This window comes from Oreochromis aureus, linkage group 23 (genome assembly GCF_013358895.1).
Source record: "Oreochromis aureus strain Israel breed Guangdong linkage group 23, ZZ_aureus, whole genome shotgun sequence".
Classification (NCBI taxonomy): domain Eukaryota; kingdom Metazoa; phylum Chordata; class Actinopteri; order Cichliformes; family Cichlidae; genus Oreochromis; species Oreochromis aureus.
The window spans coordinates 43,496,018-43,514,830 of NC_052963.1; the positions used below are offsets into that span (position 1 = coordinate 43,496,018).

Genomic DNA, 18,813 nt, shown 5'->3' on the forward strand with positions numbered 1-18,813 from the left:
ATTATTCTTTATTTCTAATGGTGAGCATTACTTTTTTTTGCTTCTAATTGAGTCTTACATTCTACTGTAGAATGATAGCTTGTAGTTTAGTAAGTTAAAGGCGAGCATACTGGAAAAGTTCATTAAAACTGGACTGATGGTTTGTGTGCATGTGGCCCTCCATTTATTTTCATTGTCCTAAATCACATTATTTAGTTTGGGAGCATACTTGCTGATGAATAATGCTTCCTTTTGATGTAAACAAAATAAAAGGCCTTCCTTCATGAACATATCCTTAGAGTTTGTTCCAATCTGGCAGCCAACATCCTCCTGAGATGCACTCTCAGGTTTCCTCAGATGCACCGCTGCCAGACATCAGGCCTTTATCAGCGTAGACCAGCTCGCTGTGACGCTGAAGGTTTCTGAAACAGATCCAGATGGTACCAGTATAAGGAGGAAATGAGACCACGCAGAGCAGGATGGCAGATCTGGCAGCCTCTTCAAAGATTTGCTATTTGAAAGCTGTGTGTTTGTGTGTTTCCTCTTTCACTGTTCAGGCCTCACAAGCTGTTAGTTAAAAAGAAGTTACACAGTTTGGCATTCTGGTGAAAGACTGATGTAAACAGAGTCGAGTATTACATGCAAGTCCTCAATTTGGATAATGATTTAGGCAGTAGCCCAGAAATTACAGGGTCATTACTGTACACTTAAAAAGTAGGTGTATGAGTGCAGTCATTTCATTAAGGAATAACAAAGTGCGACTGAAATAGTGAGTATTTGTATTTACAGGAGCACTAATTGACAAATAGAACTAAAATGGTAAACACAGCATGTTAGTAGGCTGTTTTTAGCATTTAGCTCAAGTAACCGCTTGGCTGAACAAAAACAGTATTTATTCATCTAATGTCTGCTAACATAAGCTGAACTCTGCAAGCAAGTGGTCACATAAGACCAAGTGTAGCAGCAAAAGCTGCGTTCCTTGGCGTGGGTGAATTTTATTGCTTTTGAACGTAAAAGGCGAAAAATGTGTGAACTCACTGTGATAAGTCCAGCCTCTGAGAGGCACAGGACCTTGAACTGATCGAGCCGCAATATACGTGATTAATTTTTCCAGTCTCCTTCAGACCTAAATTGAGATGGTCATAAAGCGACAAATCCAGATGCAGAGAATGACTTCCAGAGATGTCTGCTGAAACACTGAAGCTCTGGAAAAGCTCTGGTTTCAGTGCAGGTGCAAAATCAGAGGTTTATCAGCAGATGAAGTCATGCTCAGAATTACCGGTACTAGCTGTCTAATGATATGAACATCAGTGGAATCTTCCATCTTGAGAAAGAGCTATTTTATAGCCTATGTACAATCAGATGAACTCCCAATGCCTCCAAATGTATGTCCTGACAAAAGATTAGGAAGCTGATGGCTTGCACAGGTATCTGGAAAAACGACCAAAGCTTTTTAAAAGATCTTTGCAGGCTGTTTGGATTGTGTGTGATCCATATGGGGAATTTTATCTCAACCCCCCACACAAAAGAAGCCACAAGTTATTTGAGTTATTTGTTAATGTGAATATATAAGCGATCCTTCAACATGTTTTAATTCCCATTTCTTCCCATAAGAAGTTTATAAGAATGTCCACTTTAAAGGGTGTTTTTTCCCCCAGGCTGAGTGTAGACATCTTGCTGGATACCACAAACCATGAACCACTAGTATGAAGTCCAGTATCTTTTTCCAAGTTTTAATTTCCCAAAATAAAAGCAGATTGCTTATTTGTAGGTCAAGCTTTCAGATGACTCTGTGAAACATACAGTATTTAACGTTGTCTGTGCACTGTACACCATCTGCTTTCCCCGGGTTTCTTCAAACACAATAGCCTGACTCATCAGCGCCGAAAACTTTCTGACTTTTCAGCTTTGCCAAACTTTCTTTTCGTCTCTCAGCCCAGCAAGAAGCATCCTGACTCATCATCTGCAATCACTCTTTCTTTCTCCCACCCTCTCGCCAGACTTTTCTTCTTTCCTCCTTTTCCAGTTCGCATGTCCTGCTCTTAGTTAGAGATGTTTTGTTTATCTCCACGATGGAGAAATCCAGCGTGTGACTCACCTCTGGACTCCATCTGTGTAGCCTAGCCTCCACCCAAACTCCCTGCAGTTATCCCCCCTACCTAATGTCAACTGTCTCAAACAATACTCAGTACACTTCCACCCGCTCCACTCGAGCAAACACAAAAATGAAGGTACCCTAACTTTGTTTGTAGATTGTGAGCTCACAGCCTTCTTCTCCCTTTCTTGCCTTACAGACAGCATTATAAGGGACAAAGACTTTGAGGTGATGATGCAGATTGACTGTGAAGTAACAGACACCAGGATCCTCCACATCAGATCTTCCAGTATCCCGCCTCTGTTCCGGGTGAACCGCAGTGACACGTTTTACCAGAACTCCCCAGCAGAGAACAAGTCTGCGCCTCCTGTCGGTGTGCTAATGGGGTCTGCGTAAGATCATCAGCGACTCCTGCATTCTTTACACCCCTCATTAAAACTCATAAAGGCAAGCACAAGATAACACCTCAGTTAATAATTTTTCTCATTTTTATTTGTATGAATGTGCTCTGCAGAAAACTAGTCATTGGAGGTTACAAAGGAGGCTCAATTTGTCCTCACCGTTCAGCCCCTTTCTGGCTGATTTCTGGAGCTGGACTGTAATGGGGTCCAAGCAGCAGCAGACTAGCTCTTTGTGTGGCAACGCTGACTTACCCGTGTAACCCCAGATGCTTTATGTAAGGGTAATTGTTTAGCGGCAGGGGGCAGAGCGTTGAACCTTGAGTTACCCCATCATAACACAAATACTTTTTCCCCTTACAGCTTACTTTCAGTCGGCTCTTTTTTTTCTGCACAAGCTCCAAAGCTGTGTGTGTGTGTGTGTGTGTGTGTGTGTGTGTGTGTGTGTGTGTGTGTGTGTGTGTGTGTGTGTGTGTGTGTGTGTGTGTGTGTGTGTGTGTGTGTGTGTGTGTGTGTGTGTGTGTGTGTGTGTGTGTGTGTGTGTGTGTGTGCTTAAAAAACATTAAATACATTTTAAAAATGCATTTTTATTTAAAATGACCTATGTTTGTATGTATCTGATTGCTACAAAATGGAGTGCTATAATAATTTCTTTCTGTCTCTGAATAAAGCAAATCTTATCAGTGATGTAGTCAGACATGACAGATGTGTTATCTGCAGCAACAGAGGCACAAACTCAGGAAGTTAAGTGATCTTTGAACGCTATCTGGCTAATTGCTCTGTTATCTGCTGGTTTCTATTGCTGTTGATGAAGATTTTCACCAGTTAATTTTTTCGGGTCTTCACTGTGTTTCTATATTCATGGAAAGGTTTGGATACTGTACATATTTATTGCTGTTATTTTGTAACAGCAAACATCTGTGGTTTAATCCAATTCCCTCATTTTTTTTCCTTTGAAAAATTCAGAAGTCAAGTTGTTTTTTTTCTTTAGCTTTAGTTCATTTTTATTTTGGTGATTTTTTTTTAAATGCTTTTTTGTTATTCCTGTTGCCTCCGAAAAACATGTTTTATATATGAAATAATAAATGGCAGATAGAAAATCTATTTATGCATAAAAACTAGCTTCTATTCAGTTCACTGTGTGGACATCTTCAAATTTTATCCCAGGGCATAAAAAAAGCTTCATCATATCTTATAAAAGCTCGTTTTTGCCACTGAAATAAAAACATTCAACAAGTTTCAGTTTTCTATATCAAAATTTCAACTTACTAACTTGAACTTATGAGACGATAAATCCCAATTGATATAATGGCAAAAAATGCCTTTTTCAGTTGCATAAACACTTAATAGTTACAGTAAAAGGCCTGATGTTTAACCACTGGTTTCAAAAAACAAACTGTGAGTACTTCTCCGTCCACACAGCTCCTGCTTTTATTTACTGCATTTGAGAACAGTTGCATTTTTGTGTTTAATTATGATGGTCTATGATTTGTTTTGCTAATTTGAGGGTAAAATTTGCACAATTAATGCAGAACATTGGATGTACTGTTCTGGCTTTTAATTTCTTATATTTGTTTTTTTGTTAAGCTATGAATAGAGACAGATCTTATATAATAAATCACATAAAATAAATAGATAAAAATATGTGATCAGAATTAGTAACCCGTTTCCTGTTCCTGTACATAGCGATAAAGCGAAGTCCTCTCTGTATCTCTAAAAGTGAATTTCTTTTCGTTGCAGGATTGTGCTGTGCTGTTTTTTCTTTCTTTACCAACACAGGCCTTCTCTTTGTGTGTAAATTCCTTTCTGCTTACAGAAATACATTTGGGTCACCACAGTGTTTTCGCTGCATCCCTGCTGTATATGGGGGCAAAGAAAAAGTACAATAAAAAAAACTTGTTTTATTTTTTTTTTATGTATGTGCAGAAACCAAAATAAACACTGGATTTTCTGTAGCCGTGTGTTCGTATCTGTTGAGCTGTTGGGGGAAACCCTAAACAGAATACATTTGTTTTTTTCCTCAGGTAGAAAAGCCGTTCCAGGGTATTTTCTCCCACAATAACTTTACAACCAGTAACAGTGGTTTAAATTACAGGTTTGAACAGTCATTCATTTTATGTCTGTATTTATGTTCTTTTCTTTTTAGTCCTTTCCTGCCTGGTTTCCTTCTATCCTCACAGCATTTGAGTTTAATTAATACGTGCAAGCTATGATTAGAGCCAATTAGGTATTATCCGTGTTTAGCCAGACAATGAAGACATTTTCTGTTAGCATCTCAAAACTTTATTGCAGTCTCCTCAAAGCAGTCTGATATGGAGGGAGTAAGCACTTTCATGTGAGGAAGGATGTGTGGCAAATAAGGCTGAAAGTTCAAAAAGGATACAAAACTGTGTATGAATTCTGTTTCTTTGAACAGAGCTGTTGATCAGAAACATTTCGACATTATTCAGCTACTCTTTTGTAGCATTCCAATGTTCATTCACCGGCCACTTTGTTAGGTACACCTGTTCAACTGCTTATTAATGCAGCCCATCAAACTGCAGCAGCTGAGTGCATTTAGGCATGGGGAAACGACCCTATCCATCTGGTGAAACTAGACATTACAATGGGGGAAAGGTGATTTAGGAGACTTTGCAGAACTTGGCGTGGTTGTTGTTGTCAGGTCGGCTGGTCTGTATATTTTTGCTGAACTACTGGGGTTTTCCCACGTAGCCATATGTAGGCTTTATAGAGAATGCTCCAAAAAAAAAGAGAAAATATCCTGTTTGCAGCAGTTCTAAATGCCTTGGCGATACCAGAGATCAGAGGACTGTATGAGCTGTTGCAAGGCATCAGTAACTCAAACAAACACTCATTAAAACCGAGCTATGCAGAAGAGCATGTCTGATTGCACATGTTGTACCTTGAAGCAGATGGACTACGACAACAGAAGACCATACTGGGTGCTATCAGCAAAGACCAAGAAATTGAGGCTACAGTCTCCACAGACTAATCAATATTGCACTATAGAAGATTGAAAAGAACATTTCTTAGTCTGAGCCTCCATTTCTGCTGGAACTTTCAGATGATTGGGTCAAAATTTGGTGTAAACAACATGAAAGAGCCATCCATGCTTGTGGGAGTTTCTTGGCACACTCTCCTTAAAGTACCAAAAGGCTCTATTCCAATTTTGTGCCCCTGAGTATTATTACTCACCATATCCATCTCTTTATGACGACAGTGTACCCATCCTTTGGTGGCTGCTTCCTGTCACAAAGTTCAGATGAACTCAAAGTCATTTCTTAAACATGACAATGAGTTCCCTGTTACTTCACTGTTTACTAGTTAACTTGAAATGGCATCAACAGCCACCAGATCGCAACCCACCTTTGAGATGTGGTTGAATGGGAGATTGCCGTCATGGAGGTACAGCCAATAAATGTGCAGCAACTGTGTGTAGCTATCCTGTCAATATGGACCAAAATCTGAGGAATGTTTCCAGCATCTTCTTGAGTCTGTGCCATGAAGAATTAAGGCAGCAGTGTATACCTAATAAAGTGGCTGATGAGAGTATAGAACTCAACTTGATGTGTGGACTGAGGAGTAAGTCTTATTAACTTATTTTAAGTAGAAATACAAAAAAAAAATCTTAATAAGAACAATTTTGAACACAATATATTGAATTTTATACATTTGGCCCCTCCGTTCTCTCCATACATAAAGCCATGTGGACTGATCTACAATCCATAAACCACAGTATTAATAATTACACTTAAAACAGATCTTTACTGAGCATCAACATAGGCAAACTTTATGTTGTATGTGACTTGGTGTCCATTGTCCCATGCGTACAAAACACCCTCCTTAGGATTGTAGTCAATCTGGGTGGTGTAGGTGTAGTTGTTGATGAAGGGCATTCTGGGAATCATTTGAGTGTTTGTGTGTGTGTCGAAGGCATATTCCAGGTTGGCGTCTCTTTGGTTATAGCTGTCAACAGCATACAGGACGCCACACACAACGAAGCAGTTCCCGAAGTGGTTTCGCTTGAGCCCCGTTCTCCAAGTGGTCTCCCTTTGCATGGTGAGGTCTGAGGGGTCCAGTCGACTTAGGACAACCACTTCCTGTAAGAAGCCCTCATCATCCAGCGCCGGGTAGATGATCCACAGGCCGCTCTCGTCCACGGCAAAATCGATGTCCGAGTGGCTACGCCAATCCCAAGGCGACGATGAGTCTTCATACAGGGCATCGTGCAACATGGTCCAGGCAGCCACGTAACGCTGTCGTAGGTCAAACTTGATGATGTCACGGGAGAAGGCGCGATTGTAATAGAAGGCCCCGCCATAGACCACATGGCCTGTGCCAATCCAGTTGTAAGGAAGCTTGTAAGAGTTACTGAAACGGCCTTGAAAAGATACGTAGAAGATGAGATTTATTACATAATCTTATCAAAAAATGTCAAATTAAAGCTAGTTCTAACTCCAAAAAGCTCACATTCTTACCTTGCTTGAAAACTTCCAGGTTGCGGAATTCCAGAAGGTTGTTTCCATAATAGAAGTTTGTCACATAAATTTTGCCATTATCAGATTTTGGATCCTTCATCCATGCTCCCTCATTTCTGCCGTAGGTGTTGTGAGTGACTGGCTCGGAGATTGTTGCCAAAGTGTCCTTGCACTCCTCTGTAAAGAAGACAGAGAGCTCTGAGTAAAGTTTTAAAGGCACTTTAACATCATCCAGACCTACGTCAAAGGGTCTGAAAACAATTAAAGGCTTTTGTTTTAACCAGCTTGAATCACGGAAAGGGGAGGGGTAACACAGAGAAGAGAGCCCTGTCTTGTAAAGTTCGGTCATTCACAAACAAATATCAGTTTCTGTTTCTCTAAATGAAAATGTGCGTGACAAACATAAAGGTAAGTCCGTACTTTTGAAGTGGCACATGCTGACAATAATTTCTGGCTATACACTGGCTCTGGCTGCAGGTGGCCACAGATGGCACAAAGTTCTTTATCATTTACCAGGTTTCTTTGGCCTGGATTCCTCATGCCTCTGCATCGGTTCGTCTAGTTCCATGTGTCCTTCCTCTTCCCAGCTGATTTTGTATCTCTGTTTGACCTGAGCAGCCTGTTTGGTAGTGGTAGTGGTGGTAGTAGTGCTGGTGGTGGTGGTTGAAGACGAGGTAGTTAATGCTGCAGGAAGCAAAGCTGTTGGTGTCTGTGGCAAATCTGAGCCTGAAACGTCGGTGGATGTTGTTTCTTCTGGTTGTTTTGTAGTAGCAGCCTGTGTGGAGGTAGCAGTTGTGGAAGCTGTTGTGGGATGTACTGGTGCTGTGGTCGGGCCAGCGTGGGTTGTGAGGGTCATAGTAGACTCCAGGCTGGTAGTTAAAGGCTTTGTTGTTGGATTTAGTTCAACAGAACCTGGATTAGCTGAAGTACTGCCAGCTATGGTTTGCAATTGGTGGTTTAGCTCCAGACCAGAGGGTTCCTTCACACTGGTGGGTGTATTTGTTGTTGTGAATGTTTGTACATTTTCCTCCGTCGTTGTATTTTCAGAGGCTTGGACTGAGGTTTTGTTCTTTTTCTGTTGAGTAATACTTAACGAAATGTCTGCTGCTTCAGTCAGCGAAGGGACTGGCCTGTTGGTGATTCCAGCAGTGACTGTTTGAGTAGTCTGAGGCGCGATGTTCGTGGTCCTTTGTTTGTTTTCTGCGATGGGTGGTCCAAAGCTGATGCTTCTCACCGTGGATGTGTCACTCTGTGCAACTGAAGACACATCCACTGATGTGGTTCCCATGGCACTGATAAAGCTTTGATGAGTTTTTAAGATGGGCTCAGTTTCTTTTGTGTTTTTTGATTGGCTGGTCTTCTTAGGCGTGTGCAAAGGACCTGTTGTTTTTGGTCGAAACAATCTCAGTCCTTCTCTGGTCCAGGGCCGAGGAGATCTGGGCTGAAGCAGATTCTCTTCGATAAAGAGGTTATCTGGGCCGTCACCGCTCAAACCATGATACTCAAAAACTAAAAGAAAGGGAGGAAAAAGATTTGAGCACCACAAGAAAATGTTAGAAGCACAGTTGAAATACAATCAAATTTCTGCTGTTTGTTAGCTGAGAGCCAGCAAAGCTTCTGTGACCATCTCTCACTGCTACGACACATCCTGAACTGAACAAATTAATATAATTATACATCCCAAATAAACACTTTTCTATAGTCTTCGTTGCTTTAATGCCACTTAAGGTAACAGACAGATTAGACTCACAGTTCTCTCCAGGCTCCCCATCATCTGCCACCATCGGATCAGGCTCAGATTTATAAAAAGTCATTCCTCTGATAATCATTCCAGATGATCCAGCCTTTGACACCTGAGAAGCCTCCTTATCAGCGCTACTTTTGAGGGTCACCTGAGGTCCGACCTCAATGATCTGACCAGAGCCGTCTGTGCGTAAGAAGGGTTTCCCGTCATACTTTTCCTGTTAGACAACAAGGAACACACAACTTCTAAGGAAATAATTCACTCCGTATTAAGACGAGATCAATTACGACCCTTTGGCTATAAACTGTACAAACAGCTGTCAAGAATTTGGATGGGTGTAACAAAGATATTAGTGAAATCTTGAATCATAACATGTTATTCAAAAAGTATGTTATTTTTTCATTTTTCACTACCATCAAAAGAAAATTTGGAGTTGTGTAAATAATGAGTCAGAGTGTGGCAAAGAAACTGTGTTCAGATCTAGTGAGAAGAATAGCACGGAAGAGCTGAAACTCCAACAAGTTGCAATGATCCCAAATTATCTCTAAGTGCAGAGGAAAGTTTTAATCAAAAACCTAATCTAAAACGTTTGCCTTGTTTTACTGTCACTTTAATAACCTTGTTGGATGTTTCCTGTAAATTTTCTAGTGAATCAATTGTGTTTAGAGTCCAAGACCATGCAATCCTCCTGGATGGGCTCTCAAGTTTATACTGAAGCTGTCAGGGCCCAGCGGTATGCTCTGTGGTCTGAGGTCTGCTATTGTCCTGCCAACCCTTTCAATTACATCAATAACTTTCTTTTACACATTTCTGGGCCTTAATCATGGAGACAATGATTTTTATGAAGGACTTTGTGGAAAGAACACGTAATTGTTCCTTTTGCTTTGGAGGAATGTTAGCAGGCTAAACAGAAACATCTGACTGTGATCACTTCTTTGATACGTGTTTCCTTCAGTCAAAGCATTGCATTCAATATGAAATATCAGTGGAGCAAATCAAAAGTGACTCCTGATACAATGTTATCTCAGTATATTACCTATGATGGCATGATATACTGCAATTCTGCAGTACTTGATGCAATACTTACTGAACAATGTAGGTATACTAATTTTTAGTAAAAAACATTTACAGTTGAAAAGGATTTTACTGTAGCTGTATTTTAAATAGTTAATAAGCAAACAGTTATTTCACTAAATACAGGGAAATAATTACCTGTAGAACCCGGTAGTTGTTTAGTTACTAATATGTTATTACAGCGTCTCCGTAGGTTAAGCCTGTGATATCAGTATTGTCACACTTACCTCTGGGTCTTGATTTGCTGCTGCCCTGCTGACCTCACCAACTGCCTTCCCATCCTTATACTGATGGGGAAGAGGAGTAGGTCGGCTTTCAGTCACACTTGCTTGAACAGAAGTACTCTCCCAAAACTTCACCTCATCCACAGATGGATTCAGAGACACCAACTGCATGCAAACATGGTGAAAAGTAAATGGACTGGTTCTTATATAGCACTTTGCTACTCTACCTGAGTATTCAAAGCACTCTATACGCCTTGCTTCATTCATTTTTCTCTACATTTAAGTATTTTCTAACATTTACACATCTTCAGCCTCCAGTGGATGCATCATACCCAAAGACATGATGGTGATTAAACCACTAACCTCTAAAGCTGTATATGAAACAGAGGAAGGAAAACTTAGGGGGTCAAAGACCTCAGATCATCAATAGGACTTTCATTGCAGAGACTGAAACTGGAAGTCATGACAATAAACAATCATGAAACCACCGCAGCTCAATAGAATTCAGTCATCATTCATTTGAGTAGTTTTACTGCTGTGATGTGTCAAAATCTTTGTCCTTATTTATGAAAAGGACAAGTGCTAAAACAGTTTAGCAATCAGTGTGATTAGCATCTTTGCTCACTATTTATGGCATTACCACACATCTCTACAAGTGACCTATTCATTTGCTATAAACGGAAATAATTGCTCTGAATATAACATTAGATATGCCTGAGTATAAGCCATCAGGTGAGTAAGCTGTTTGGGGCTGTATCTCGAGAGGTAGAGCAGGTCATCTAATTGAAAGGTTGGTGGTTTGATCCCTGGCTGCTCCAGTCTGCATGCCAAAGTATTCTTGAACAAGATACTGTACCCCAAGTTTCTCTTCGATGGGTTCATTAAAGTATGAATATTAGACAGACAAAAGCGCTTGTGTGAATGAAGCACATCGTATAAAATGCTCAAGTGGAGTAAAAAGTGCTAGTTAGAGATGAATGTACTTCATGTAGGCATAATTTGTTGTGTAATTTAATGACAAAAACTAAAAACTTTCTTGGTTTGTGAAATGAATAGGGAATAGTTAGTTACTGTATTTTGCTTTCCCTTTGATAATATTCACATTTTACACCAACTGTTACCAAGCAGAGACAGAGTTTGCTATGGTGCTAAAGACAGGCAAATAATTATCTGTGGAACCCAGTAGTTATGTAGTTACTATGTTATTACAGCGTCTCAATAGGTTAAGGCTGTGATATATCCATGTTAAGATGTTACACTTACCTCTGGGTCTTGATATGCTGCTGCTCTGCTAACCTCTCCAACTATCTTTCCATCCTGAAGCTGATGGGGAAGCGGAGTCGGGCTTTCAGTTAAACCTGTTTGACTAGTAGGACCTTCCCTGGTCTTCACCTCATCCAAAGACGGATTGAGAGACACCGCCTAAATGCAAACATGGATACATCAAGCTACTAACATAAATGTTATATTTTTGTTAATGATCAGCAATCATAACACTAGCAGAGGGAGAAAAATTATTTGGTTAATATATTAATATGAATTAAATCAGGAAACCAGTCAAAGTTTTAAAGCAGCAAACAATGACACACATAAAAAACCATCTTGTAGCCAGTTGTAGACCACATTTCAACTCTGTGGTTCAACTTTGGTAGGTGCAGGCTCCTATCTTTAGTTTTTGGCTAACAGACTGACAGCACACTCTGACAGGTGTTTTCAGTTATGAGAGTTATACTCTCGTCTGCATAAGCATGCAACCCTCTGGTTCATTTTGCTGCACCTGTTCGAGGGGAAAAACTTGATGGTTTATGTTGCTATTGGCTCATTCCAGTATATGGAGTTTAGCGAGTTCAGCAAACTCCCAACTGCTTCACTCGAACTCCATATGAGAAGAACATAAACATAAACATTCAGGTAATGTATTAAATGTGCTGCTTTTAGGTAATTTGGAACTTTTATATGTTCGTGCTGTAATTACAGTTTTGCTCTTGTGTAAGTTTATAGACTAAAGCCCAACAAACACATACTGTATAAAAATGTCTGGTAATTTACTGACTAAGAAAAAGGATCCAAAGATCCAAAGAAAAGCTCTGGCAGATAAAGTTCCACATGTAACAGAAATTCCGAGCACTGCTTCCTGGTCAAGCTTCTTGTAAATCTGAAAACAGCACCTAAGGGAGTCTTTAACGGGACCTCCAGAAGCCACCACTACAAGCACACCTGTTAGTGAGAGTTTGCATGTGTTTCCTGTTGCGCTACCTTTTCGATGTGATCCACGCGATCAATGAGCTTGTTGGTAACGGAGTGCAGCTTCAGTAGATCCATGCCATAGAAGGATCCCTCCAGCAGCTCAAGTATGGTGGACAGCTAAAAAAAAAATGATCAAGTGAATTCCGTTAAAGTTAAAGAATTCAAATCATAGAATGCATGAAGGTACATCCCCAGTCCATTCAAACTCAGAGTCTGGTTGTGATAAAATATTGGATTATCCTTTTCGGAAATTGATAAATATCAGACATCCATGCCACCAGGGGTCCAGGTCCATCTACAAATCAACAGTCAGATATCTCTGGAGCATGAACACCTGTGGATACCGGAGGCTCTGGCATGATAAACGGTCAGGAGGAAACTTCACCTTCACATTTTCGTTCCCAGCTTCCCTAAGCTTTTTTAGCCTGTACTCTCCCTCGCAGGGGTTGACCGCTGATGGTGGGGCGATGCAGGCGCACTTGCACTCCGGTCCAGAAGTGATGGTCTCCACGGTGTAGAAGTCCTGCGCGGAGGCGCTCCCTTCTTCTATCCGTCGACAGGCGCTCCTGCTCAGGGGTCTGACAACACATTTACACCGACAGTCAGAGCCTTCCGAGAGGGCTTTCACTTTGTCATAATCACCCAGCAGCTATAAAGAGAAGAGGACGGATGTATTTTCCAACAGCAATCGGGAACTTTTCATTTTTTGCTCACAAAGTGTACAATGCAGGATATAAGGAAACAAATTAAGTCAGCTATTTATCCTACCTTGGAGAGAATGTTCTGTCGGCCTTCTATCTCCTCTTGCAGTCTGTCATTTTGCTCTGCACTGCTCTCAAGTTGGGACCTGGGATTTTCAGCCAGGGGCTTTGGCCCTCCAGATCCCCATGGAACAAACGCGCAGCTTATCACAATGACAAAGCCTAACTTATACATTATGTGAGGCTCGTAGATAAAAGAAATAACAAATAGCCCGTCACCAATAAATTCAGGTGCACGAAAAAGTCATAGCCCTACCTCTGATTTTAGAAATCAGAGAGTGCGTGAAAACATGACATCAAATATCCGGATTAGGCTTCATGGGTCATCTTTTTCAGAGTCACAATGAACGCAGACTGATGAGACTGAAGAAAGAGTGCACCCTGTGGGAGAGCAGCCGGCATCTGGTGCTGGAGCAACGCTGACAGGAGGCGGGCCTGATCAAACTGGCGAGGAGGAGTTGAACTGCTTCAAAAGACTTCAGAGACATGATGTGCAGCTTGTTAGTGTTAGTCATGATTAAAATGCAACCCCCAAACTCGGATTTTATTTCAGGTTCAATTTAATTTGCAGATCCAGATTAAAGAAGATGTAGTTTGACTTCATATGCAAACTTTATGCTGCTTTTCAAAATGCCACCAAACCTTTTCACAGACGCTGGAGACAAGTTTCAGATGTGGATTTGCTGCCCTCTGGTGGCAACAGTGTTCACTCCAGTCACAAACGACATTTAAAATTCTTCAGCGTTTATTTTTTACTTTAAGGCACATATAATTTATGTACTTATCTTCATCCTTTATCCCGTAGTGTAACGTGTACATCTACATATAGACAAAAAGGACTTTGTATGTTCAGTTAAGGCATGTCGGTGCCATGCAAGTTTCTGAATCACAGAAGACATTTGCAATAACAATCAAAAAGCCCATTGCCGTGATACCAAAAGAATAGTTGTTCCTTCTATCATGTGACTCCAAGTATTTATTAAAACGCAGAAATTACCTTCAAAATTTTAAATATAATGCAGAGACCAAATAAACTTGCAATTATCTGTTCATAATTACATCTGATCAGAGAAATTACTTTAAATCCCATACCATAAGGATTCTCATTCATTATGGAAGTCCACATCTGTATATTCAATATCCTTGAGGTCTACTGCCTCCCAAATGATCAATTGCCCAGCTTAGTTCCCAGATTAAAAGTTCAGACTAGAATGAATGCTTCTGCTCTCTAGCACCCTTCAAGTTCTATTCTCTCCTCTGCTGCCACGGGGAGGATAAGGTGAGAAATACGACTCCACAGTCCACCATATTTGTCCAGGTCCATCATGTCAAAAGACACTGGGTGGCCATGAGTGAGGAATTTCTTTTGAAGGTGGTCATCCACCATCTCCTCAACAGCACACAAGCTAATCTTAGCAGGAATCTCGTCTTCTTCCCCCAGCAGTACAGTGAAGATCAGAAAAGTGTTCTTGTATGCGGCATTCTCGTGGTCGCAATAGCGATAAAAAATTAGCGTGGAGCCCGGAGGTAGCTCTTCAAAGCGATGAATGACGGCTACAGGTTTGTCTCCTTCAAAAGCTCCCTGCAACTTCCTGTCAATGTCCAGTTTGACCTGGTCACTGTCCTGGCTGGCTTTGCTGGCTCCATCTATGTGGAGGACGGAGGCGTTCCGGGCAGAAGAGTAGGCGGAGGCCAGGTCCCGAGCTAAGCAGTTCAGCGTCTTCTCAGCTCTGAGGCCTGCAGTGAGAATCAGACTCACGGGCTCCGTGGGCTGTGTGGTCTGAAGGTGTCTCTTAAGGTGGATCCTGCCCCTATTCCAGAGCTCGGCACGCTGGTTAGGAAACCGAGTCTTTACTTTTTCCAGCTGCCTGAGGAAGACGTCTATCTGCCGTACATCATTCGTCTGAAGCGGAGATTCTGGCTGAAGAAAATGCTGCAGCACGATAGCAGCAATTGCCACTGCTATACCCACTGCTATAGCCACTCCTAGCCAGCATTTTCCACTTCCTACGGAGAAAAGGCCTGTGTTATTTAAGCATCTACTTCATAACAAAAAAAACTATTTAAAAAAAAAACCAAAAGAACAAATGTACTAAGATTACCGCCAGTAACTTGTGGATCTTCAGGTTGAGTAGCCTCTGGGGTGTTAGGACCGATGTTTTCAACATCATTACTGCGGACATCTAACTGCTGCTTGTCCTGTGTTGTGCTCTCAGGTTTGTCCCGTCTTTCTTCTGAAGCGGAAAAATTGTTCACGGGGAAAAAACAAGTTCAGACTAGAATGAAATAAAAACAGTTTAACTTTCACAACAGCCTAAGACTTTGGATCTCTAAACATTTATGATTCTTGTGTCCCATAGGATTAAGCAAGTGCTTCATCTTTAAATATGACTAAAAAACTTTTATTACAGCAGTAGTTTCCTTTTTAATCTTAGAACAACGAGGCTAAATGTATGTTTTAAACCAAATTAAATATACACTTTGTCTTTCAAATAAATCCATAATAATATCTGAATCAGCTGTTACAATACTCTGACAGTAACACTAACCTGATTTTGGCGCTATCGTGACTTGTTTCTCAGTTTTTGGTAACAACTGTTTGCCATCAGTTTGACTTTGATTGCTTTTCTTCTCCGTCCGTGTGCTGTCCTTAATGGGAGAATTTGTTTCTGCAACAGATCGCACCTCTGTTTCAGACGAATCCCTGTCTGCAATAAGCACATGACTCATTCATGTTAATTGCCCATGAAATCTGTCATATCTATTCAAGATCCCACACGTGGTCTCTTTAATATTCCTTCCTTACCTTGAATAGTGTCGCTACAGTCAGCACGTTGAGATGGTAAAGCTGTGACTGATTAAATAGGATCAAAGCAATTTTTGATCAGTAGAAACATTTGGTAACAAATTTTCTCTTGACTCTGAACGGTCAAACAATTTACCTGCTGTAACTTCCTGACAAGGAGCCTGATCACTGTCTAAGTTCTCCTCACAGGATCCGTCTTGATTTGTATTTGCTGACAGTTCTCCTTCATTGAACTCTGTAAAAAAGAAATCACAGTTTTGTTTGTGGGGTCACAGAAAGTTAGCTGACTGAAGCAAAAAGTTGAAAGAATTCTAATCAGTGATGTTTCAGAAAGGTCAGACTCACCGTCTCCAGATTGACAGTCTGTGTTGTCCATGGCTGAGATTTCTTCACTTTTCTCACCTTGGCATCCATCTATCTGATCATCTTGGTTTGGTGAAACAGTTGTTTCAGATGCTTCCTTTGTCTCGGTTTGACTTGTGCCTGATGAAATAAAAAATAGTTTAACTTCCACAGCAACCTAGGACTTCTGATCTCTACATTTTTAATATTATTGTGCCCCAAAAATCATCTTGGATCAGTTATCTGCAGCATCCTTAATGGAGATTTTTTTTAACAAATCCCAGGGCTACAGTAATTCACTTTTCAATCTTAGAACAATAATACTGATAATAACTCTTAGGTAAGAAATCTCATTTGCAACACTTTCAGAAAACTTGACCTCCAACCTTGACCTTAAGTTGAAGTCACTGAGATTCAAACTCATCCAAGGTTTTATTAGATGTACCTATGGTATGAATTCCAAAATCCTATGTCGCCTCATTCTCGACTTATCACATTCAAAAACTTGGGTGCTAGCCCCGCCCACCTGGCAGGGTGACGATGATACCCCATTAGCTTTTTATGGCTGAGGGATCAAAATCATCCTGATCATTGAAAATCTGTTCTAAGTCCAGCAGCAACAAAAAGAAAAGCTGCAATCTGTTGGGACACAGGAAGACAGAGTCCTGCTTTTTCCTCTTCTGTCTTCCACTTCTTCACCTTCCTCTGTTTTTTAAGAACACACTACACACCATGCTGAGTATGTCAAGTTTTATCTCAACAGTTCTTTGGGAATCACCTGTTTTAGTGCAAAATGCCCATCTTTAGCATTTTTTTAGAGCTCTGGGGGAAAAAATTATGTGTTTTTAGCAAAGTAACAAAGGTCCTAAAAATACAAATCAAAATCAGTTCTTTGTTGTCTGTTACAACAGCGGCTCATCCCTTGAAAATGAGTAAAAAAGCACCCAGTGTCCAAAGAAACGTTTTAAAAGTCTTTCAGAAAGCCCGCAGAACTCTGTCATTGCTATTTAACAATAAAGTCTGCCTCGTTGGAAGAAAAAAGAAAGGAGGAAAAGTGAGGGGTGGCTCAAGACTTATGTCTATAACAAGATTTGTAAAATGAATCTGGCCATTTTAGGAGCACAGCAGTAGCAAAACTTACAAATGACTAATAACTAAGACAAACAATGCTGATTGATGATGTTCCAAAGTGGGGTATATAATATAACTGATTGTTGAGTAATATCTGAATTATGTGCTGTAACACTTGGACAGAAACACTGACCTGTCTCTTCTGTTGCGGCTGATGTCGCTTTTTTTGGTGTCTTTGGTTTGCAGTCACCACCATCGTTAACAACAGCTTGGGCTGGTGAAACAGTTGATCCAGATGCTTCCTGTGTCTCGGGTTGACTTGTGCCTGATGAAATAAAAATAGTTTAACTTCCATAGCAACCTAGGACTTCCGATCTCTACATTTTTAATATTATTGTGCCCCCCAAATAATCTTGGATCAGGCATCTGCAGCATCCTTAATGGAGATTCCTTTTACCAAAGCCCAGGGCTACAGTAATTCCTTTTTTATACATTTGTTCTATACAGATCTTGGTTATAACTGATTTTTTTAGCATTCATTTATATTTCATCACGAGAAACAAATAACATTTTATTTCAGAAACATGCTATAACTGAAGTAAATGCCAAATATTAACGTACATGTGTTCAGTATTTCTTGGAATAGAGATAAACATTAGTTATGTCTGTACTGCTTTAATAATGCAGCGAGTCGACCACCAAACAGCAAACACTGCCTGAGCAACAAGGAAATATTAGAATTTTACCTGCTGGGTTCTGATTGGGGACTTCGTTTTCCATGTCTTTAGATAGGTGATCTTCCTTTTCTTCACTCAGGGTTCACTGGATGGTTCAAGCGTGTATAAAACCAGTTAACATTACATTTTTTTCTTTTTATGCGAAGCCACGAGTTACAGTTTGTCGTCACATGTTCAAAGGTCCAAACAAATACTGTAAATCTGCTTACGTGCATGTCAACAGAGCCAAGCTCAAAGGCAGTCTCACTAAAGTTAAAGAAGAACAAGAACAACCATTACGCTCCTCAACTTTTCAAACACTAAATAAAAAGGAAATATGAACATTGCAATTTGGAAGTATTAATTTGCGGCTGTGCTTTCGTGGATTTGCTAAATAATGCTTTGCTGCTAAATTGAAACTGAACTTGCTGCGAGGTGACAGTAAGCAAGCCGAAGAAAAGCTAGTATAAATTATTGCAAGAGAAATAACTACTCGCCGGTAACTAAGCTCTAATGACATGCACGAAACGTAAATTGTTGGTAACCATAATTAAGGGGAGCTAGCTATTTAAGTGACAAAAGATAACTAAGCTAGCCCAGCCAGGGAGATGCTAATTTAGCCAACAGTTACCAAAGCATTACTTGGGTGTTATTGTAAAAAAATGCCTTCGTGTAACTCAAAAGCCATAACGATACGTGGGCTTTTCTGATTACTGGTCCATACCTAATATGTCATGGATCATATCGCCGTAGATCATACGCTTCCTTAGCTTTCAGTTAGCATGTGTGGCATTCATAGCAGACAAAATTCAGAAGCGGAACGTTTATTAGTGCCTTTGTTTCTATCGAGATAACTAAACGTTGCACTATTTTCCGGA

At 40.5% G+C, this 18,813-nt stretch overlaps 3 protein-coding genes across 3 annotated transcripts in view; 1 reads left to right on the forward strand and 2 right to left on the reverse strand.

Moving 5' to 3' along the window:
* Window positions 1–4,427, forward strand: part of atf6 (activating transcription factor 6) — a 29,207-nt gene extending 24,780 nt beyond the window's left edge. Inside the window, exon 16 of the mRNA XM_031736618.2 lies at window positions 2,274–4,427. Within this exon, the coding sequence (XP_031592478.1) occupies window positions 2,274–2,470 (197 nt within the window). The 3' untranslated portion in view covers window positions 2,471–4,427. The remainder of the gene's footprint in view (window positions 1–2,273) is intronic.
* On the reverse strand, window positions 2,964–13,581 carry olfml2ba (olfactomedin-like 2Ba). Its single transcript, XM_031736623.2, has 9 exons — window positions 13,008–13,581; window positions 12,625–12,888; window positions 12,249–12,356; window positions 11,256–11,414; window positions 9,996–10,157; window positions 8,701–8,911; window positions 7,464–8,459; window positions 6,951–7,127; window positions 2,964–6,853 (listed from the first exon to the last, which is right to left on the reverse strand). Exons 1-9 carry the CDS (start codon window positions 13,173–13,175, stop codon window positions 6,237–6,239), a joined length of 2,862 nt encoding a protein of 953 aa, XP_031592483.1. The 5' UTR covers window positions 13,176–13,581; the 3' UTR covers window positions 2,964–6,236.
* Window positions 13,582–13,727: 146 nt separating this feature from the next.
* LOC116317760 (torsin-1A-interacting protein 2-like) lies at window positions 13,728–18,763 on the reverse strand. Its single transcript, XM_031736626.2, has 9 exons — window positions 18,660–18,763; window positions 17,966–18,041; window positions 17,413–17,544; window positions 16,152–16,289; window positions 15,943–16,041; window positions 15,807–15,854; window positions 15,550–15,708; window positions 15,103–15,234; window positions 13,728–15,007 (listed from the first exon to the last, which is right to left on the reverse strand). The coding sequence occupies exons 2-9, from the start codon at window positions 17,997–17,999 to the stop codon at window positions 14,229–14,231; spliced, it is 1,521 nt and encodes a 506-aa protein (XP_031592486.1). The 5' UTR covers window positions 18,000–18,041; window positions 18,660–18,763; the 3' UTR covers window positions 13,728–14,228.
* Between the last annotated feature and the right edge of the window lie 50 nt (window positions 18,764–18,813).

What these genes read in the sequence shown, in the direction of transcription:
- LOC116317760 (XM_031736626.2), bottom strand. Translation starts at nt 17,999, where the DNA reads ATGGAAAACGAAGTCCCCAATCAGAACCCAGCAG. An exon ending in AGCCGCAACAGAAGAGACAG is followed by an intron (nt 16,290 to 17,412) that starts GTCAGTGTTTCT and finishes TTATTTCATCAG; the next exon opens with GCACAAGTCAAACCGAGACA. An exon ending in AGACTGTCAATCTGGAGACG is followed by an intron (nt 16,042 to 16,151) that starts GTGAGTCTGACC and finishes TCTTTTTTACAG; the next exon opens with AGTTCAATGAAGGAGAACTG.
- olfml2ba (XM_031736623.2), bottom strand. Translation starts at nt 13,175, where the DNA reads ATGTATAAGTTAGGCTTTGTCATTGTGATAAGCTGCGCGTTTGTTCCA. An exon ending in TGGGGAGCCTGGAGAGAACT is followed by an intron (nt 8,460 to 8,700) that starts GTGAGTCTAATC and finishes CCTTTCTTTTAG; the next exon opens with TTTTTGAGTATCATGGTTTG. An exon ending in ATCCAGGCCAAAGAAACCTG is followed by an intron (nt 7,128 to 7,463) that starts GTAAATGATAAA and finishes TCTTCTTTACAG; the next exon opens with AGGAGTGCAAGGACACTTTG.